Source organism: Haliotis rubra, unplaced genomic scaffold, assembly GCF_003918875.1.
Source record: "Haliotis rubra isolate DU_JTF1 unplaced genomic scaffold, ASM391887v1 Scf255, whole genome shotgun sequence".
Taxonomy (NCBI): domain Eukaryota; kingdom Metazoa; phylum Mollusca; class Gastropoda; order Lepetellida; family Haliotidae; genus Haliotis; species Haliotis rubra.
The window spans coordinates 1258944-1282351 of NW_025766614.1; the positions used below are offsets into that span (position 1 = coordinate 1258944).

The 23408-nt window shown below is 40.8% G+C and overlaps 1 protein-coding gene across 1 annotated transcript in view; it reads left to right on the forward strand.

Annotated features, from left to right (window-relative positions):
* The window catches only part of LOC124279729 (ephrin type-B receptor 1-B-like), a 98631-nt gene that overhangs the window by 70092 nt on the left and 5131 nt on the right, over positions 1-23408 (forward strand). The window contains exons 6-15 of the mRNA XM_046715591.1: positions 767-891; positions 1562-1770; positions 9055-9136; positions 9503-9596; positions 12497-12549; positions 13881-13972; positions 14694-14850; positions 15180-15365; positions 22040-22101; positions 22987-23085. Of these exons, the coding sequence (XP_046571547.1) occupies positions 767-891; positions 1562-1770; positions 9055-9136; positions 9503-9596; positions 12497-12549; positions 13881-13972; positions 14694-14850; positions 15180-15365; positions 22040-22101; positions 22987-23085 (1159 nt within the window). The remainder of the gene's footprint in view (positions 1-766; positions 892-1561; positions 1771-9054; positions 9137-9502; positions 9597-12496; positions 12550-13880; positions 13973-14693; positions 14851-15179; positions 15366-22039; positions 22102-22986; positions 23086-23408) is intronic.

Consider the following 23408-nt stretch of genomic DNA (forward strand, 5'->3'; position numbering starts at 1 on the left):
TCTATCTTATAGAAACAAAAAGACTAAAAACATCCCCCTCATTATCAGCGGTGTAGAAAATGAGATAGTTGTGTGGCAGCTTCTGCTGCAGTATGAGATGGTGGCAAAATGTGGAGGAAACTTGTTACACTGAACATCTTGCAGCATCTAGTTTTCCACTGAAAGATTGATATTCATTGCCGTGAGATGGGTGCGGGGGAAGCCCAGTCATCTAGCACACAACCATTCACTGTTCAGAGTTAGGTATCTCAGACATGCCACAAACCTATGATCATGGGTTCGAACGCAGGTTGGGCGGTTGGGTAGCCTAGTGGTTAATGCTTTCGCTTGTCACGCCGAAGACCCGGGTTCCATTCCCCGCATGGGTATAATGTGTGAAGCCCATTTCTGGTGTTCCCCGCCGTGACATTGCTGGAACATTGCTAAAAGTGGTGTAAAACTAAACTCACTCGAACGCAGGTTGACAAGTGCCATACCAGTACCTGTGCTCATGGATTTCACCAATGTGGTATATATCCCTCTCATCCACTGATCCTTGCTGTGAGAGTGGCCTTGTACTGTCCAGAATAACTCATAACAATGATTGGTACAATTACAGGATATTGGAAATCCAAACTTAAGTCAGTGTAAACTCAAAGTAAATTCATCTATAAATTTTCCCCAAATAAACACAAAACATTTGGTCAAAGAATTTTGTTTTGATGGATCTATTGAATATATGAATAAGAACATTGTTTTGCTATTTCGATCCTTGTGACTGTTTCAGGGTGACATTGTCCAACCTGAAGGCCAGCACTGAGTATAGGATAGTGTTGCATGCAGAGAATGGAGTGTCCGAGATCAGTGGTCAGATCTCATCTACAGATATAACTATTATCACAGATGTCTCAGGTAATAGACTTTTTGCATCAAAACATTTCATCAAAGGCAAAAGTTTCTGAAATCATTTCAAGAGATGGGTAAGACCTGAAATAAGGTCAAGCGTCTGAATATTAGATGTGCTACAGTAGGATTCAGATCTGTTTTCATGCCATTGTAAATAAAGAATTCATAGAGCTTAAGAATGCTGGACCATAACATGACAAGCTGTTGCTCAATGAAATTGACATATTTTTGTTTTGAAACAATAAAATATTCATCTTACACTTTGAAGAGAGCTGTACAGACCATTAATTCTCTCCGCTTTGTTGACTGGAACTGTTTGATTCGTTTGTAAATGACATTATTATTTAGAATTGTTACTAATCTTCATGTTTGATTTTTGTTTTTGAGTTCTTCTATCTATCCATCCATCCATCCATCCATCCATCTGTCTGTCCCACAACACCCATGAAACTGAAACTCAGTAATAACGAACAGTCACTGTGTCAACAGATTGTGATCCGCAATTTTGAACATTAACTTCATTTTTAGGAAGGCCTAAAAAGAACATTTTGACTTTAGAGCATATTCTATTACAGGTAATATACTGAAATTAGAAGATCACTAATTTGCTAAATTGATTAGTAATTGCTTATGCTATTAAGTTATTCTTAAGTTCTTTTGTGTTGAATTTTTACAGCCAAGGTTATCAATGCCAGACTTCTTGGTGTTGGATCCAAACACATCACTATAGCATGGGATGTGCCTGTTGGCATGGATGGGCATGTCCAGCGTTTCCAGGTGAAACATTTCCCCAAATCACAACCAAAAAATGTCATCCTGAACTACACCAACTTGCAGAACTTCACCGTAACAGAGTTCATGCTGGAGACTGAATACGCTTTCCAGGTGAGATCACTTTGATTGTCTGACTGTTCTTATTTTCCCCCACCTAAACAGAGGTTTAGGCAACATTGAATGGGCTCTTCTTGTCTCGCACATCAGTTAGATCAATACTGCTAACACTTTCAGATATATAAATTCTTCTGATCATTACCTTCAAATTCTTTCAACTGCATATTCTAAACTAAATCTAAATATTTCTTGCTTATTTTTTAGGATAATTACACACAATAATCTCAATCCCTGTGTGTGAAAAAGTGCCTTGCGTAATATAATTTCACTGACACTGGTCACACTGAAATCTGGAATATAGTAACCTGTCTCTCAGCCCAAGAACATTTCTCCTTGCCTGGGGCTACTGTTAATTTCAAATGCTGAGTATACTGTATACTGTTAGGTCCATGCAGCATCCAGTGTATACAACATTGTTCAGATTGGTAATATGCTGATGCAACTTGGCCTCACCACATAGAAATAATGCAGCCTTGATTGATCATGTAGACAAGGCAGCTTTGGGGCCATTTATAACAAAGAATGAACCATGTCTGAAATGGATGGTCCCTGCAGATTTGAGCGTAGAGTGTTTTGGTCATTTGCGTTTGATTGGAGTAAGCAGCCCATGGTGACAGTGATGTATTGGTCAGGGCATACAGTGACCAGTGGTATGGACAACTCCTTGAGGTCATTCCTTTCAGCTTCTCAAGTGGTAGCATTTTACCGTTTGACAGCTTCATCCTCTTTATTTTTGTCCATGGACTTCCCAGCATGGAAACCATTCCTCTGCCTCCTCCTCCCCATGTTGTAACAAGTGTGATGTGATAAGATGTCACAGCATAGCATGAGATGGGATTTTCTTTTACATGCATTCTATCACACCAAAAGATTTCCTGCTTGCTTTTCTTAACGATGGAACAGGATTAAAGAATGCCTGACTGGGAAATTTGTCTGTTTCCTCTCCCTATCTTTTTTTCAACATTCATCACCTTTGTTTCTTCTAAGCTCATACAGCATTTGAATTTTTTGACTGCCACTACTTGACACATGGGGATTATATACACTTCAAAGAGCATACTATTTCTGTCTGACTGCCTGAAATACAGGTAAAGTTCAAGTCAGTTTCTTCGAAACATGCGAGCATTTATAGTTTCTGAGTGATCACTTTGGGGCTGGCATTTCCTTGGAATTATCTTTGTCATTGTCATATTAGTTACTGTATGTTTTTGTGTGAAGAGAATGATAATATACTAGCCTTCCTCTCGGCCGATGCTCGCTTGGCCATATTGTGCTAGTGTCATGGAAATATGCATCTTTAAATGTGATTGCCAACTACCTGCAATACGGATCAATCACCAAGCTCTCTATGTAATATTTTGGTGCTGTTAACTGACAGTGTTGGGAATGGCAGTGTGTGTAATTATTGCTTATACAGTGTGCAGATCAGCACTGTGATACACATCCATACAGAGCAGCTGATTTCATTGGTTTAATTACAGAATACTATATGTGTTTTGGATGGGAATTAATTCAAAACACAGTGCGCCATCATGGTCCCTCTGTAATATCAATGTGTGCAGTTTGAAAATGGAATGAGCTAGTGTCACAGTGGCACAGCCTAGGAGGAACTCTGCATGGCTGACATCAGTTCTAACACATCAATGACTGAACAAAATATTTTTGTTAGATTGTTAGTTATTGATCTGTAAATGAAACAGTTGAAGAATTGGTTTACCCCACTTGCATCTCTTCCTTGACTATGCACCAGATTAGTTGTGTGATCAGCTTAGTTGATGCAGCCCTAACACCATACCTTACACCAGACACTTCGCTATACCGCAACCACCGTGTGTAGTTGATGTTATGTCCTTCGCTCACCACAAGCACCACGTGTAGTTGATGTGATGTCCTTCAGTTCACCACAAGCACAACGTGTAGTTGATGTGATGTCCTTCCGCTCACCACAAGCATCACATGTAGTTGATGTGATGTCCTTCCACTCACCACAAGCACCGTGTGTAGTTGATGTGATGTCCTTCAGCTCACCACAAGCACCATGTAGTTGATGTGATGTCCTTCAGCTCACCACAACCACCGTGTGTAGTTGATGTGATGCCCTTCAGCTCTCTACAACCATCGTGTGTAGTGGAAGTGACTTCCTTCAGTACACTACAACCACTACATGTGGTAAAAAGAGACACTCCCACACCACACCACACCAGTGTAGTGATAGAACTGATATCATTTCATTTGCAGGACTGAGTTTGGTGACTGTGGAAGTTGCTGTTGTAAGAAATATGCTAAACCAGGGTATCTGTCCAGTTAGATTGTTAGTGTGTATGTTAAGAGTGGTTACTTTACCCAATTGTCAGTTCGCATGACAATATGCCCTGTCATGTCCTGGTATCCTTCATTCAGTGGTGATTTATTGCTATGATCAAGGTTATTTCCAAATAGAATTCTATTGCCACTGCACAGGACTGAATTTTCCAATTTCCTGACCATCAGTCCTTCACTAGCCTTGTACAACCAGGAACAAAATTGATATCATTCTGATTACATGCCTCAGGCTTGCTCTACCACAGCTGTTAGACATGGAACTTTCATTTGCTTGGATGCCTTGTGACCAGAGTGGGCATTCTTGACCCCCAGTGTCAGTATAATTGATGATGTACATTGGCCTGAGAGCACTCCTGTCCAGACGGACTCGCCCAGCTGTGAATGATATAATACATACAAGGTTTTCTTGACAACTGGTCAAGGTGGTAGTATAATGAATGTTGAGCTCTACTGACCACTGGTATATGTGCTTGTAAGAAGCCATAGAAGCTGCATACACAATAATTTCTGACAAATACTGCCATCTCACTAATATACCATATATTGCTAAATAGACTTAGTTTGTTTTTCTATCCAAAACCTTGGCACCTTCTTCATCTATGTCTTCAATCTAAACCATGAAAGTACAAGTCAGTACTTTCAGAGGCCTGTTTGATTCTCTTTGTTTGGACCTTGTTCCCCAGTTGATCAGGCAGCTGGATGATATTAAGTGAACTTTTGTTTTACATCTTTGTAAACCTAGAACATTAAGATTGAGAGGAAACATGTATAAATTCATGAAATATAGGTGTATCTTCCAGATACATCACAAGTTCAGTTTTGTTTCAATGAAATAAACGTTATCATGTGAATGTTTTGGGATGGTAATCTTTCTGTATTAAACATATTTAGCATGCCTTTCAGGAGACTCCAGTGTTGATTAGCATTAAATTTTAAAGTCTCATTTCATGATCTAATTGTATGTATTAGTCCTTGTCACAGCATGCTACCAATTCAAACATTATACTAGAAACGAACAAACATCGTTCGCAACATAGAAGCTTAGCGCTTGTGATAAATTCTATAATTAAAAACCTTTCAATATTGCATGAACAGAAACCTTTCAATACTGTGAATAATACCTAACATATCTTAAGATGAAAAGATAAAGACAGAAGTTCCAAAACTATAAGAACTGTATAAAGTACTGTTTTTTGGGGAGAAATCTTGAAGTGTTTTTGGAAAACACTTTCCCCATGTCAATACATTTTGGAATACCTGGTGAAGGTTTGAACTTAGTGGAGAAGAACTGACTTAAGTTCGAGTCAAACGAAGAGAAGAACTGGCCTAAGGTGTAGCTCCACTCTCTTTTTCCTGTATTTGATTGGTGGAATTCTATCCAGGGATAACTGGTTATGGGCATGTTTTGGTATGTAGCCTGGTATGTTAAAAGGTTAACATGGAACAGAAGGTCTCTATATTTATGTATTATTTGGAATATTAATTTGCTCATCAATCATGATTCATATTTAGTTTCAAATTATTGCTTCAATCTGTGTAGGCATTATTGTATATCTACTGTATGTGTGATGGCACTGCTGACCAAATTCCGTGTTTGCTTCAATAGTTTGAAATCAAGACAAAAGAAGTGCTAGTAATATGATTGTGCCAGTCCTGTTTGTGATCATGTTCAGCTCCATGCCAGTGAGTCAAGAGCACATGCACATTTTCAGGTGTATCATAATGGGGAGTGATGTGATATTTCACTGTCTAGATCTTCAATAACATTACTTGGATTCAATATAGCCAATCCATATCATTAGGTTCAGCAAGACCCAAACTTTGAGACTTGCTTGTGGCAGATCTTTGGTGGTGGTTGTGTCTCCATGGCACCAAGTTGATTTCTTTCCTGTATATTGGTTAATGGTATTGGTTTTAAAGGAAACTCACCTCCAGTAAACACCACATCAATCTGATATTTTATGTGCACAAAGATTCATGAAGCATATTGACAGGTTTTAGCTTTGAACAAGTCCCTTTTATTTAATTTGAAAATTAAGATTTTGTTATCTGAGGTGCATGCTTTATGACAATTCTGTGCTGGATCACTTTTATTGGAACTGAATTACAAACAGTACCTGAAGAACAACCCATGCAGCTTGGACTGGTATTTTCTCTTCTTGTTTGCCATTCATCTCAGACCTTCAGCAGTCGCAGTTGTCAGTTGTTTGGACATGAGCTCTCATCAGAAAATGTACAAGTATAGTTAATCTAAAAGCCTTGTCACAAGAGGATGCAGTAATTGTATAGTACGACAAGCAATTTGAGATAAAACTGAGTAAATAATATCTGAATTGAAGAAATTTTGATTAATGATAAAGCAAAATGATATGAAAATGTCAGATGAAATCGTGGAAATATTTGCAGAAAACAGCCGTGAAATTAGTGGTCCTATCTTCTTAATCTTTGATTAAACTTGCGGAAGCTCAGGGTGCTTTACAAATTTGATTTACTGTTCTCAAAATGAATGTTATTCAGTGTGGGATAAATCTGTTGCTACAAGACGGACTCTCATTACTTGTGGTGTAGAATCCTCCTATTTCTTATCTCGTTTTAACAGTGCACAAAAAACACCTGAAGGCAGAAGAAAAATGCTTGAGGATGAAAGAAAAGTAATCATAGCTTTATTGTTCAATGAGAATTTCCATATCTGTCTACTTCACATGTGACTTGTGGAAGAAATAATTTGATAACTGTCATCCTGTTGTGTGCAACTCCTCAGTGGATAAGCATGGGCAGCAGTGTCATTCTGCAATCCTGACCAGCATAAATTTGCCACAAGGGGAGGAACAGGCTTCCTCATCCACTTCAAGTAGCTATTCACTTCCTCCAAACGGCTTATTTTGGTCACCAAAATTGGTGGGCAACTTGTTAAGCTCCCGTCGTAAATAATGTTTGTGGCTGCAGTGAATTCTGACTGGGCTTACTGTCCTGGCAACAGGGTTGCGTGTGCTGTGTGCTCCCAGTGATAATCGCCATTGCAGCAAAAGGACTGGACTCTCCAACGATTGATTGTAGAATTGATTGCGGATGCCATGTTTTTTCATCAAGATTGAATCGAAGAAAGCCACAGTCCCAGTGTCGGTTCAATTCAAGCTTGTCAATGAAGGAGCGATTACGGACTGGTGGGAGAAAAATGGGATCTTTCTCAACTGTGTTGCTGCTTTATCGTTTTACTTTCACTAATTGCCAAACTGGTGATGCCTGTGCAGACTTGGAAAACCAGTGTCTGTCCAACAGTGCCCAGTCTTGTTGAAATAAGTCACCCTAACCTTTGCACTCAAAGCACTTTTAGGGAGAATTTCAAAGAGAAGAAATACTAAATTTAGCATGAAAAGGTTCTAATCATTGCTAAGTTTCGATAAGAAATCCCCTTTAAGCTTAATTCAGTTGTGCAGAAACAGAACTAGACAGTATTGAAGTGGTAAAGCTAGGAATGGGATTAATGATGATAATACAGCAATATCTTTGGATGATGTACTGGTGGAAGTGTGACAACTGACTAAAACACATAGCTTCAAAAAGTACTTAATAGGAAAGAGATGGCTTGGTGTCGGCACTGTACCAGCAGAGATCAACACTGGCTGAGGGGGAGAAAAATCTTACTTTCCTACAGTTTTATTCCTAGTTGCCTCAAAATGAGCCATTGAAAAATGTTCAATCACATCTCATCACAGGCACTTTAATTTGGCTGGGAAAAGCCAGGCAGCCATCCATCACTGTGCAGACTGACACCACTGACTTTATTGTTTTGCTATGACCCAGGAGCTAGGCTAGCAAAGGCTGCACTCAACACTATAGCGAGATAAACCAAGTTTTTGACATGCCAGTACACACACTGCAGGCCTTTCTCCACAAACTAATTTTGTTGTTATAAGTGCCTTGTTTTATTAGTGTCACAAATTTTAGGTGATTTTCTACGTGTATATTAGTTTACAGTGTCAATTGTTTTTATTGAGAAACTGTAAGAATGTAGGTATTTCTGAATTGAACCCATTCAGTGTTGCCTTGCTATGTTTGATGGGCTTAGTTCTAAGTTGCCGAAATATCATTGCCTCTGTTGCTTGGTAAAATGCAAATGGTGGCCATTGTCACAAAACCATAAAAGATTGGGCAGCAGAAAATTGACTGGATTGCAGGAGAACCAGTGCTGTCAGAAATGATGCAGTGCTATTTCCTTTGTCAGTAAACGATGGATGAATTGTGTTCATGTAAATTTCATTTGTCAAAAGCCTTCAATGTTATTTCTTTCACTTGGTCCAAAACTTGAGACTTGTTTTGTTGAAGAAAGAAATTAGGGGCAGATGTTTTTGCAATTAGTTGTGGAAAAACTCAGTCACATTTGTGTGATGGTGTTGAAGGAAAATTAGAGGTTAATAGGTTTATATCCATACATCATTTCTGTAATCAGTATTTCCTGATTGGGACCAGAATAGGGGAAATATTCAGTTAACGAAATGTAGCAATAAACGATGACATCACCGATCGTTAGCAGTATTTTCACAATGGAAATGAGGAGTGGTTTAGCATATCTAAGACTAAACCGTCATTTGGCTGCATCCTCACACACAAATCTTTAATTCCATTCCAATTAGATATATGGAAGCGAAATTTACACCGTTGAGAAAACGCATTGATAGTCAGTAATGAGAGAGTGGAGTGTTATAGACATGTTAATTTGGCCACCTTGATTCCACTTGGGGCAATCTATCATTCAGCCAATCTTTTTCAGGATAATTTTCTCATTTTGGGTGTTTTGAGTACCTTGCAACCTGATGGATGAATTGACTGAGACATTTGGTTTTAAAGATACAGCGCCACTAAGATGGAATAACCCGAATTATAAAATGTATGGTTTCTCCAAAGAGCAACTTACAAAGGTATTGCATATATGATCTGTCTCTTTTTGCCTTGCAGATACGAGTTGAAACTGAGAAGGGATGGGGAGAATTCAGTGATCCTCTGTATGTACAGACTGGAACAGGTCATGGTGAATATGGTGAGAATTGTGCACCAATAATTATGTCTACAATATACATGTGTATATGTATATAACTTTGTGTTATTTCTGTGATGTTATGAAACCCATAAGACTGGACCAAGAGGAATCTGTACAGTATTTTACCTTTTAATAATTCTGAAATTTCAGTTCCATGACAATATGGCATATGAAAGTAATATGTTGTACTCTGCCCCTCAACAAGAGTCAATAATGACTAGTCAAAGGAAGATTATTAAACCTTCACCTCGTATCTTGATGTAGCATTGACTATTCTGTAGAATTAAGACACTCTCACTTCTATGAAACATTAGATTTTGTTTTGAAATTTTTTCCACCTTATCATATTTCATATTCATTATTCAGTGAATACACCAATTGGAATCATAGCTGGCTCCATCGTGGCTGTCATTCTGTGTATGGCTATAGCTACGATAATGATCATCATTCTGTTGAGGAGGTAAGTGATCGCTTGGTCTTTGCAGTTAATGCCTGATTTACCTTTGTTTACAAGCCACTGTGAGGTTGACTTTGAAAACGAGGCTGGACCAATAGAATATCAAAAGCCTGGCTATATTCATCCTCAGATATACCAAAGATAAAAGACAATACAATTTTTTCTTGAATAAATATTAAAGAACAAATAAACTTTGTTTTTTTGTACTCTTTTAACTATTACATATGAAAGATTTGTGGTTAGTCTTATGCAGAACACCAAATTCATTCTTAAAAAACTTGTGGTTAATTAATACCGAGCGATTAAAAGTCGCCTGCTTCATTCTCGACCGTCAACGAAACCACAGACAGGTTACGTAACTCTGTCTCCAGAGCACAGCAGTGACGTCATATGAGGAAGGATTTTCAGTTAGTTGTATATAAAGTGTGTAGCAAGCTCGTCATTTTGATGATTTCCCGACATCAACGAAGACATGCCGAATCGTTGCGTTGTCGTCAATTGCTCCTAGGGGTCGGGCGATGGTGTGTCCATGCACAGATTTCCACAGGACCCCACAGTTTGTGCTAAATGGGTTATGTTTGTGATAGCGAAGTGAGCGTTGTGGAAGCCTGAAACGATATCTTACTTGTGTTCAGATCGCTTCACGGAATTTAAAGAATCAAAACTACTTAATAGTTGTAGTAAAATATGTATATGATTGATGACCATAAAGATTTTCCATGACACAATTTGTAACATAACGATTTCTTCCTCGGAAGCGAGGTTGTGGTCGAAGTAACAATAATATTGTAAGTAGTATTATATTGACACCCACCTCGCTTCCACGAGAGAAATTGTTATGTTATAAGCTATGTCATGCAAAATCCTATTGGCCATCAATCAAATACATATTTTACTACCAGTAGAAAGTAGTTTTGATTTTGTAACTTGGTGAAAACAAAACTAAATAGCATTTATCCTCAGACTGACGGATGTTCGCGACAGGGTGTCGCCATTTTTGAAAATCGTAAAGTCACGGGTTAGAGTCTGTTAGAATTAATGAGATTATGGTTTGTTTTCATCAAGTTAGAAAATCAAAACAACTTTCTACTCGTATTTGAATCATGACCAAAAGGATTTTGCATGACACAACTTAAAACATAATGATTTCTTCCACGGAAGCGAGGTGGGGGTCGAAGTGACAATACTGTGACAAATTTCTTGCTACATTCATGTGGTTAACGTCCACTCACCAGTATGTAGATACTAGTCAATGTACGTCTTTATATTTGGTCTGATAATCCTAAAATCACGCCGAAGACCCAGGTTCGAATCCCCACATGGGTACAATGAGTGAAGCCCATTTCTGGTGTCCCCTGCCGTGATATTGCTGGAATATTGCTAAAAGCAGCGTAAAACCAAACTCAGTCAGTCAGTTATAATCCTAATTAGTTTATTGTCATACTTGTAAGCATTTTGAAACTAAATAAAAAGCAGCCGATCTGCTGATACTTATAGTGAATTTATAACAGGACTATAATATCTAGACATTTTATAGTTTGCCAATGTGTGTTATAATTAGCACACACGCCCTAGTGTATGTTGTCTGTCTCATTACACTTCACGGCGAAAACAATGATTCTGTTGAATGCTACGACAAATGAATAAAAACAAAATGCAAATATTAAAATTAAAACAGATTAAAGTTATAGGAACAATGTCAGGCTATTACCTTGTTCGAGCAATGTATCCATCAATATCCACAAAAACGAGTGATATGCCATTCATCTGCAGCTGTTGCAAGTGATGTGTCTTTTAACAGTCTAATATACGAAAAAGTGATATATCGTTTCAGGTATTTCACATTGGTGTATAGTCTCATTGGTCACCCAAGCACACCTGGCAACTAATTGCATAATATCCGCCATTTTAATTTAGTTAGCCAATAATGAGCAATCAATCAATGTATTGGCGGTTAATCCTTTGAAAGAAGGACGTTGTTTTTACGCAGACACAGACACGACAGTGTATTCAGTATAGATTAGTAAATCTACATATATAAACACTACCTTTTGACAAATCCGCTGTGTAAGATAAAAGTAATTAATCAATCAGCGTGTTATCGGTTAATCCTTTGATCGATGTATATAATGTTGAGTATTACTCCAGACACAAGAAATGCCAAATGGGAACTTTTGTCGGGTAATTTAAGTGGTGTTACCACTAATTATACCTGTTATAAATTCATTAACTGACCATCAAGTGAATGATGACAAATGATGACATGTGTAGGTTTATACCATCTAACACGGGTTACAACAAGGGAGTATTAACTGCTGCATTGCATGTGAAAACTTATGGGCTGACACTGTTTTGAGAATACTAACAGAACTTCATTGTTGCATAAGAAATACATATAAGCATTTGCTGTGTGCTAAAACTGTATGTACCTATTTACCGAAGTAAATTTTCAGATTCTTCAAGCAATGGCAAAGTAGGGTTGCCTATGAAAACAAGTTGTAACTCGGAAACTAGGCAAAGCAGGAGACAAAATTTTTTGACAGTAGATTGTGAGAACATATAGCTTTCATTTTTCTCAACAGTTGTCACGATTTCAGGTTTATACAAACCTGTAAACAAGATAATTTACCCCCTGAAATGTACATGAATTCTGCATCGGCCCTCATATCTATTCCTCATATGACGTCACAGAGACACGTCGCTCTGATTGGTTGAAATTTCGTTTGAGGGTGAGAATTGTGTACTGTTGTCAAAAAGGTCGATTTAAGTTAATTTAAGATCGAAATGAGTAGTTTTAATGACAGGGTTTAATTTATAACGATGTCAATTAGTAATTTATGTATTTGTACCCCCCTAGAGTATATGTGATCATTATTAATGTCTGGAAGTACTTTCACTTTCAGAAACCGCCAGAGCAGCAGCGAGAAGAAGGACTGTGATGCTCCATACAGTCATGGTGAGTACCCTGACAGCAACATACCAGCTCAGTTTCACTGACCGGTGGCTTTTGGTTTTATCTCTTCTTGTTTACAGTAAACTTCTACAAATTGTGAAAATATCAAGTTGTCTGCTTCTATGTTGCTACACAATGAAAGTGAATGACTTTAAACTGTGTGAAGAGTTGAAAGTCACGTGATGTTGAGTGTCTAGTTGACCTTGACCTGTTCAGGCTTGTAAGAGACCTGCATGATGCACACATCTTGCTTGGTATTTTCCAACTACATTGTACTTGCTATCCACTATTTTGTTCTCATTTGCAAGCTTATCCACTTGCCAATAAAATATTGGCATGCTTTTTCTATTGAAATTGCTTTGTTTAACCTTTTCTTGCAAAATTTAGTTCAACAAAGAGCATTGCTCCTTCATTTGATTCTTCTCAACAAGTATGGAACATATTTACTCAATAAATGTTCTGTTTTGAATGGAACAGTCACATGGTAAACCTTCGTGGGGTAGTATCATAAATATTTGAGGGAGCAAGCTATCTGAAGAGAAACTGGTAACTGCATGGACATATTGTGTTGTTTCATCTCTCATTGCATACATGCGCTGTGTGACAACTCTGACCACTAACACCAGCTTACACTCTGTGTCTGTTTGACATTAGACTTTGCTAACATTCGTGGTATTGAAGTGAATAACTATGACTCATTCTATTCTTATTGATTTTACATTTATCATCTGAATTTCAAATATTTATTAGAGAAGCCTCATCCACCTCTGTTCGGCAAATTTATTTCAAATTCTCAATTGGCGTTTTGGAAAATAGCATGAAATAATCAATTCTGATTTATTGCTCATTAGAGTGTGGAAATGTGACATATCTTTATCGCATGAATATTGTATTGTTAGAGTTGTATAGTGAACCAGGCAAGGGACAATGTCAATTCTATTCCATTGGTGAATGAGTTGAAAATGAATGTTTTTACTTTCTGGAATTGTTCTTTTGTGATTGACATTATGGGCTTGTTTTATTCATATCAGTTTGCTCATTTTAGCTCACTCAGGAATCATTCATTAATTCTTTCTTCCTTGGAGAGTAAAACTTTGGTATAGTTTATCTAACAACGATCATTTCCTTTAGGCACTAGTAAACAAAATATCTTCTTGATTGTGTACCTTCAAATATGATATTATATGAATTAGATTTTACACTATTTTCTGACACAAATTCCAATAAAGGTTATTTTTGGTGACAACGCTAATGCCATAAGAGCTTGTGCTTAATATATGCATTGTCAAGGTTGTTTCCACATGTTGATTCCCCTTGTTTCTCTCTCTCTTTAGTTATTCAGTACCCACCGATGGACCCTCACCTCCATATTAACGGAGGATGTAAGTTCAGCCAGATTCTTCTTAGATTTAGATTTAGGTATTTAGTTAGATGTTATTGTGGATGTCTTTGGAGGTATATTTATAAGACTGTTTGTTGCCTTGTCAGTGCATCTCCCTCCCTCTGTCCTCCCCTCCCCGTCCCCCCAGCTGGCCTGCCCAGCTTGGTACCACTATCAGACAGGACACAGACATTTCAGCAACCTTTGCTGATGTTACACTTTGGGTGCTGGGGTTTGTTTGTTCCCAGATAGGGCAAAATACTGTTGTTTTAACAGATTACCATGTGGTAAATATGTATGGTTGGGATATTACCATGGTTACCATGTAAACTCTTGTTGTCAGTGTCTAGTACACGTATTGTTGTAAATGTTCTGCTTGTTTCCTGCTATATAAGCACAGCCAGCTTCCAGCTTCAGTCATTTATTTCACTGCTTTTCATGGTGCACTTCCATCTGTGTAAAGAGGAAATCACTTCCTGTTTTATTCTTTTGTCTCTTAATCTATTTTAAACTTCATGAAGTTGTCAGCAATTGATGCCAAACCAGTGACATTATCCAACTCTGGTGAGACATAGATTTGAGTGCACCATATCACTGATCATGTTTTCTAAGGGAAGTCAAGACATAGAGGGCCAGGTACAGAATATATATGAGTCATTCATAGTATTCAAGTGAGGGTGGTTTTGCTGAGTACATCCTGCTAAGATTAATATACCAGATAATGTAGCTTGTGATGACACCGTGTCTGTTTCCTCTACAGTGACGATGCCTCTGTTTCCTGCACACCCAGCATCTATTGGTGGCAGCTCAGCTCGGGACCTACATCGACCCACACACATACGAGGATCCTAACCAGGCTGTGCGAGAGTTTACAAGGGAAATTGATGCCTCTCACATCACCATTGAATCTGTTATTGGTGGAGGTAAGGAACTTTTCACCATTCATAGCAAGGTGCCAAAACAGTTCCAGCCCGCTGTCTCTCTCAGAATTACTTTATGACCCCTGTGATGTAGTAGATGGAGTGTCTGCCTGGAGAGCAAAAGGTTGCTGGTTCAATCCCTAGTCAGGTCATTAAAAACTATAGCTAAAGGATGGTGCTTGCCTTAAAACCTATTTCATCTCACCTCAGTGTATTTTACTTACACAACAGAACAGCAAACCTGACTTTGGGGATGGTGGTTAATTTTGTTCACAGAATTTAATGGCAATATTGTTGAAATACTGACGTGACTGAGTGTGTTTTATGTGCAGGTGAGTTTGGTGATGTCTGTAAAGGCAAGCTGAGAGTCCCTGGACGGATGGAGATGTCAGTAGCCATCAAAACCCTTAAACCTGGAGCCACAGAAAAAAATCGACTGGATTTCCTGACAGAAGCAAGCATTATGGGCCAGTTTGATGACCCCAATGTTATATTCCTTGAAGGAGTAGTCACAAAGAGTATGTATATGCTTTTTTCTGGATATGTATTTTGCATGACACTATAGATGTAGTTTTCAGGCACATATGTTACTGATGTAATTTTATGTTACTAAACTTTAAATATGTATTTTTCCTTATCCTGACTCATGCTCTTTTGCTTGTCTTCTTCTTCTTGCGAACATAGTGGAACACTTGTATCTCCTATTGAAGCTCCCTTCAATTGAAACATACTTAAAATCACTAATCACTACTCACCAAGAGTTGCTCCTCTTTGTTTCCACTGGCGGGAAAGACGGCGCCACCGTGGCCCACATGCTTCACTCTCTCCTTCTTCGCCCAGTGAGCAGGATGTGAGAGCACCTACACACTATATCCTTTGATATTTCTTACTTAGTTACCTCTACAAGTCCCTTATAGAGGTTTAGCTAGTATCCTTAAACAATATGATTTGATAATTATTCGTATTTTCTGCTGTTTATTCGAGGTGTATGCCGTGATTGTTCAGTAGGCTACGTTCATGAAAATCTGTACTGTTTGCAAGTTACGTTTTTCTGCTGCTGATCCACATTTAATATGCCCTAGTTGTACTGTACCATGTTCTTTCAGTTCATGTTGCAGTTATTGTAATAATTTATCTAATTCTGCTTTTAACAAATATTTACTTTGCGTCTTGAGACGCGCAGCAGATAGGTCACGTAAGCTACATCCAGGCATGGATAATGCTACTGGTTCCCTCTCAAGTCAACTGCTGTCGGACGACCCCCTCCCGTCTGGTGTTCCGCTGGAGTTTCCTTCGGAGGAGAGGCGTGGGACGCAGTCCGCCGTCTCCAAGAAGCGTCCTGCATCACCAGACATCCCTTCGTCGCAGCCTAAGACTAAGAGGGCATCTACTTCACAGCGCAGACTCCGCACCCCCAGGGCAGCGTCTACCACCAAGGGAAAACCAACGCAGACCACACGAGATTTCTTGACCGAGATCGTTCCCGCTGCAGAACAGGGCCTGTATGATGAGCAGCCGCTCATCATACCCGATGTTCATCACAAGAAACGGCCGGTTTCAGCTACAGTGACGTCAGCGCAGATCCGCAATCAGCCCAATGTATCAACGCTGATGACTGACGATCTTCCCATGGGTCCCGTGGCTACCAACGCAGATAGGGCAGCGCCTACATCTTCGCAGACCGTCCCGGGTGACCTGGTGCAACAACTAATGAAGTTGATGGAAGACCGCTACGGACTGGAGAAGAAACAACCAGCCCAGGGCCTGAGCCCAGGGCCCAACCCAACGTAGACGTCACCCCTGAGGGACCTCCCATCAACGTAGCGGCTGCTACCAAGTCACCACTGAGGGACCAGCCTGCGCGAAAGAAGTCACAGCCTACCTCTGCGAAGGACCCAGACGATCAGCGTTCGCGAAAGCCTTCGCGAAGGACCTCTAGATCGTCACCTACCTCGGACTCCGATGATCAACGTTCGTGAAGGCCTTCACGGAGGAGGATCCTCTCATCCCCAGACTCAGATGAAGCTTCGCGAAGGACAAGTCGTTACTCCCAGATGCGGACTCAGATGAAGCTTCGCGAAGGTCTTCGCGAAGGTCACCAGTTACGGTCTCCAAGTCATCTTCGTATCGGAAGTCATCGAGGGATTCCCCAGGAGCTTCGCGAAGCTATCATCGTCGTTCACCTTCGGGAAGGTCGCCGTACAGACGCAGCTCATCACGCTGTTCTCCACGTCGATCGCAGCGCCATTCTCCTCGTCGATCCCCTCATAGGTCTCCTCGCAGATCGCCACGCAGGTCACCACGACGCTCGCCTCACAAGTCTCCGCACAGGTCTCCAAGAAGGTCTCCGGACCTCAGTCACCGTCGGAAGAGTATCATCGGCCTCTAATCAGCGATCCTGTTACTGAAGATGATGGAGGCATCATATTCTCTGACGTGGAAATCCGTTACTGGATGGTCAACAACTTGGACTTGGCTTGACCTTCGAAGGACGATAATTTGGCTAACACCTTTCTTATGAGGGAGGACGACGCAGACACGATCACCCTACCTCCGATTGATCCGATAGCAACGGTTCCACAGAACCTGGATACAGCCTTCCAAACAGCCACTAAAGCTCAGGCGCCGCACTTACCACAGTTCAACGCCAAGAAGTTCTCTGCCCATAATATGGACCCTTTCCTTAAAGCACAAGAGATAACTTTAAGGTCATCAACGATGCCAAGGCCAAGGCGTACAGGATCGAGGACGGCAAGCTGGCTCAAGTCGAGACTATGACCAGAAAAATGATTTTCGGCCTCTACAGATCTAGGACTATCAACGAAACTCTCATCACTAGGTTTCGAGAATCCACATCAGAAGACGACAGAATGATATACTCGGCCCTCCTTATGCAAAAGAAGGACCAACAGTTCATGACGGATCACTTTACATCCATCTCCGCAGCTCTTACACTGGCTCGTCGTCAAGGTCTCCTCGCCAACTGCAATTGGGGTGAACAGTTCACAACACCGCTCTACACAGCCCCGTGGTCAACTCCATCCATCTTCGCTGGAGGAATCGATAAAGTCTCTAAAGAAGTCACCAAGGATTCAAGAGAAGTCCTCATGATTAAATCGATTGACACTCTGGCCAGCGTCATCAGACAGACAGCACAAAGATATTCTGGAAGATCCAAGTTTACTGGTCTACAAAAAGCATGGGACAGGAAGATAGCCGGCTTCAGAGGTGGAAAGGACTCTTTTAATCGTCCATTCGGCAACTACAGGGGAGGATCTGGAAGAGGCAGGACACCCAGAGGCTCCCACAACTATCGTCGATGAAAGACGGGTTCGGAACGACTGGAGTCTTCCACCCCCAGCCGTCCCTATACAACCTTCACAAGTGGGTGGACGTCTTCAACTGCACTGGGAGAACTGGGGAATACTACAAGATCCATATGTCTCCAACATCCTACAACACGGATATCGCATCCAACTACAGGCCACACCTCCGCTTACCGTCAACCCTCACAAGTTCGACTTCCAGGCACAACAACTACTGAAGTTACGAGAAGCTGTTTCATCTCTCCTAACCAAGCAGGCCATAGAAATCGTGGATCAAGTAAACATCGAACCAGGTTTCTACTCCCCAGTTTTCCTAGTGCCCAAGAAAAATTCCAAGGAAAAGTTCCGACTCATCTACAACATGAGCACGTTCAACAGGGATTATCTACGCAAACTGCCGACGTTTCGCATGATACATCTACCTCAACTACTGCACCTCATTCGTCCGATGGACTACATGGCCAGCATAGATCTACAGGACGCCTACCTGCATATCCCCACTCGAGGAAGTACCTAGACGGGCTACATTACCAATGGAAGGTCCTACCGTTTGAAATATCATCGGCCCCCTGGTTGTTTACAAGAATAATGAAACCCACCGTCACTTACCTACATCGTAAAGGGCTACGCAGTGCGTTCTACCTCGACGACGGGATTCAAGTAGATCAAGATCCAGAGCGTCTCAAACTACAGTTGAATTCAACTATCAAACTACTAACGCAGCTAGGATGGTTAGTGAATCTACTCAAGTCGGACCTAGAACCTACGCAAGACCTGCAATTTCTAGACATCAGATTTCTCACGACACAGAACCGTATCGTCGTACCAGAGGACCGATGGCTCAAGATTCAACAGACGATCCCGCAAGCCTTACTCTCTCCGTTACCACTACGCCAGTGGCAGAGTCTGTTGGGTCTCCTCACGTCAGCACAAGACATGACAGCCAGAGGCAGACTACAGTTACGCCCATCTCGACGACCTTCAACCCTTCGGTCTACCGAATCACCTCAGACCTCATCTACTTTGGTGGACCCAGAGGTCGAATGTTTGCGAAGGCATCTATTTAACAGAGCCGGAGTTCAAGACCCATCTCTATGTCGACGCATCGTTCGAAGGTTGGGGAGCTCATCTCGCCAACCGGACGGCAGCAGGGGTATGGAACCAAGAAGAGAGCAGTCTGCACATCAACATACTCGAAATGAAAGCAGTAATCAACACCTAACTTCATTGGAGCACCATTCTACAGAATGCGCATCTCATGATCCACACCGACAACTCAACAGTGGCGTTTTATATAAACAAGCAAGGCTCAACAAGATCATTGAACCTACTGACTTTATGCTTTCAACTGTTCAACCTGATCGACGAGCTCAACATACATGTGAGAGCATGCCACATTTCCGGAGCCAAGAATGTACTAGCAGACGCACTCTCTCGGCCAAATCGACCGTCACCGACGGAATGGAAGCTCAACCCCGAAATCTTCGCTCAGATTATCAAGGAAATAGGAGCTCCATTAATAGACCTATTCGCCACTCGCTTCAACAATCAGCTAACAACATTCGTCTCACCAATCCCAGATCCACAAGCGTGGGCAACGGACGCTCTAAGCATATCCTGGGAAGGCCTCAACGCGTATGCGTTTCCGCCGCCAGCGATAATACCAAAGGTATTACAGAAAATCAGACAAACTCAGAGCCTCCAACTGATTTTGGTCGCACCTTACTGGCCAGCGAGAACATGGTTTCCCATTCTAATACAAGAAATCAGACAACCAATACTACAACTACCAAGGAGTTCGAATCTACTCGTACATCCTCACACAAAACAAGCGCACGTCAACCCAGGATCATTCCAACTTCACGTATGGAGTGTATTAAAGCGTGTTTAAACAAGAGAGTTTACTCAGCCAGAGCGGCGAAAGCAGTCACGCTTGCTTTACGCAATTCTACACGCAACCTGTATGACGACAAGTGGCACAGTTTTGAGACATATGCTGCTAAAAAGGGATTTACAGCTAGAAATGCTACACATCCTCAAGTAGCGGACTATCTTTGTCACCTACGACAAACCAAACGTCTAAAAGGCTCTACACTTTCAAAGTACCTCACAGCACTAAGTTCAGTGATAACTATGAGGACGGGTGCCAAGTTAACTAAGACACCAGAGTTACTCGCCTTGCTACGCTCTTTCCGATTGGAGGATCAGAAACAAAGATTTCGCGCTCCAGCACGGGATCTCAATGTTGTGCTTCAACACCTCACAAGTGAGGCTTACGAACCACTGGAAACAACATCGTTTGAATTCCTGACACAGAAAACACTGTTTCTGCTATCCCTAGCAACGGCAGCCAGGATGTCGGAAATCCACGCTCTAGATTACGAGAGAACACGTTTTGACGACAATCAAAACTCAGTGCATATGGGACTGCGATGGGACTTCATCGCCAAGAATCAACTGCCAGGCCAACCAGACAGACAATTCCACGTCCCTTCACTTTCCTCCGTACTTGGACCTCGTGATACGCTGGACTTATCACTATGCCCAGTAAGAGCTCTCAAAGTTTATTTACAACGATCCAAAACGAGGCGATGAAAATTCAAGCGATTATTCATCCCTCTCTCTACAGCGACACAGACCGAAGTCACTCGCACCACGATATCTATATGGATCAGAACTGTCATACTACGAGCCTACAAGGCTGCAGGACTCGAACCTCCAAGAGCATCAAACCCTCACAAAATTAGAGCACTGGCTTCTACACTCGCTCTACATGGAAATTGCTCGCTGAATACCATCATGGAGGGCTACTTCTGGAAATCGGACATGGTGTTTGCTAACCACTTCCTGAGAGATATCGCCACCGAGGACGTCTCAGGTATTCACCATTTCGGTCCTTTGGTCCTTGCACAGCAGTTGACAGTTCCTCGTAGACGTTCAGACGTAGTCTCACTATACTATAACAGTAAATATCAAGCTTACAACTCTACGGAGTTTTGCTTTAGTCTACATGTATATCTTAAGCCTAGTTCAGTCTTAAGCCCAGTACTTGTTTCTTGTACAGTTGGGTCGCTTCTCCACTTTGGAGTCGCTTTATTTCTATTTTTAACTACTATTATAGTCCCCCCATCTATGGCAGCTGGTAGAACTTATGTATGATAGCAGCAGAAATTAATTTATTTACAGTGCCATTATGAAGTTCCCGTAGGGGGTTATTTTACGTAAAGTCACTAATTAAATCCAAAGTATCTTTTCCCACCTCTGAGTCCGTAGGATTCTACAAGCAAAAGAGCATGAGTCAGGATAAGGAAAAATATGTAATTTTCTGAATAAAATTGATATTTTATACTTATCCTGACTCATGAGGTAAGCCCTCCCACCCCACATGACACTTTGGATTTCCCTGCAAATTCAAGTGTCGGGCTCGTTATCAAGAGAGAGTGAAGCATGTGGGCCACGGTGGCGCCGTCTTTCCCGCCAGTGGAAACAAAGAGGGGCGACTCTTGGTGAGTAGTGATTAGTGATTTTACGTATGTTTCAATTGAAGGGAGCTTCAATAGGAGATACAAGAGTTCCACTATGTTCGCAAGAAGAAGAAGACAAGCAAAAGAGCATGAGTCAGGATAAGTATAAAATATCAATTTTATTCAGAAAATTACATATTTTTGTTTAATATTTAAAGAGCTATGATGCTCGTGAGTGACTCCACAAAAGAATTATTATCAGGGCAGATCTTGGATTCAAACCCATAATCATGGGATTCTGGGATGCCTATGGGATGCAAGTGCCGGAAATGATTGGGCCACGTGTTCCCTCACTGTTAGTCAGGTAGATGACGAAGGCTAACCTCCATGTTTTGTCTGCAGGTAACCCAATAATGATAGTCACAGAGTACATGGCCAATGGATCCTTAGACTCTTTCCTCAGGGTAAGTAGATGTTTGTACACAACCGCTTACACTTTGAAATGTTGTAACAATTCAATTTTGTGCAAGCTCTCGTCTTTTATCTAGCCTGAATATTTATGGATACCCAGATGTGCCAGCATTACAGTTTGGGTATAGTATTAGATTTTCTAAGGCTCTAATTACACTGTTATCCCGGTCATCCTCACAATTATGATATTTGTAATTTTGTTCATAAATCATTAACACACATAAGACTTCACACAGAGCAAATCCTCAATGCACCGAAGCATTCTATCATCTGACTATACTGACCAATGAGATGTATGCTTTCATTTCACACAATGTTAAAATATCCATTACCCAGTGATTCAAGGTCTCTGATTGGCTGTAATGTGTAAACACACTCAGTCAGTTGTTTGTCAATCGATCTTTACGAGTACAGACAGGAAACCTGTTGTATACACAGATATTTCTTGTAAGCTCAAAACACCTTATTGTCTTTCTGAAAAACAGTTAATTAGTGGCACAAGATGAATTTCATGAATGTGCTGAGCCTAGATCACTTGTTTCACATTCACCTAGGTATAATGAAAATGTCAGAGTGATGAATGCCTCGTGGAACTATTCACAGAGCCACTATAGAATGTGTTAGACACACTCTTTCTTTCAAAATTCCAACGACTAAGGATAGAGTTGTGAGTAATCATCACAAACACAGCTAACAGAGGGATTGTGAACATGCATCAGATGTTCAAGAGATATCTTCAATTTTATTGATACCATTTGGTGACACACAGATTCTGTAATCCCTCTCTTTTAACATTAATCTTACACACAAAGTGAATAGTGTTATATGATTACTAGGTGTTTTGCTGAACTTTACAAGTGTTGCTGTACCTGTTTCAGAACAATGATGGCAAGTTCACAGTCATCCAGCTGGTGGGGATGATGAGGGGCATTGCTTCTGGGATGAAGTACTTGTCTGAAATGGGATATGTCCACAGGGTAGGTCAATTCCACATTAGCCTAGGTCAACCAGTTGTGTACAGATTATGTTTGCTGCGGTTATTGTTCCTACTTCTCCAGACTGATCTTTCAAGTAAGTATGGCATACATTGTCAATTACTGTTTCTTGGAGGGAAAGTGGTGGAATGGAGCAGTTTGGCTACATTAATGCCATTCAAGTTCAGAAGAGTATCCCCACCCTATGAAAAAACCTTTGCTTGGTGTTTCTTTGTGAATCTGTTGTGCTGCCACACTGTCTTCACTCAATGTTAATTTCACTACTTTTTACATTCAGCTGTATGTATGTGGTGGGACCCAGAGCC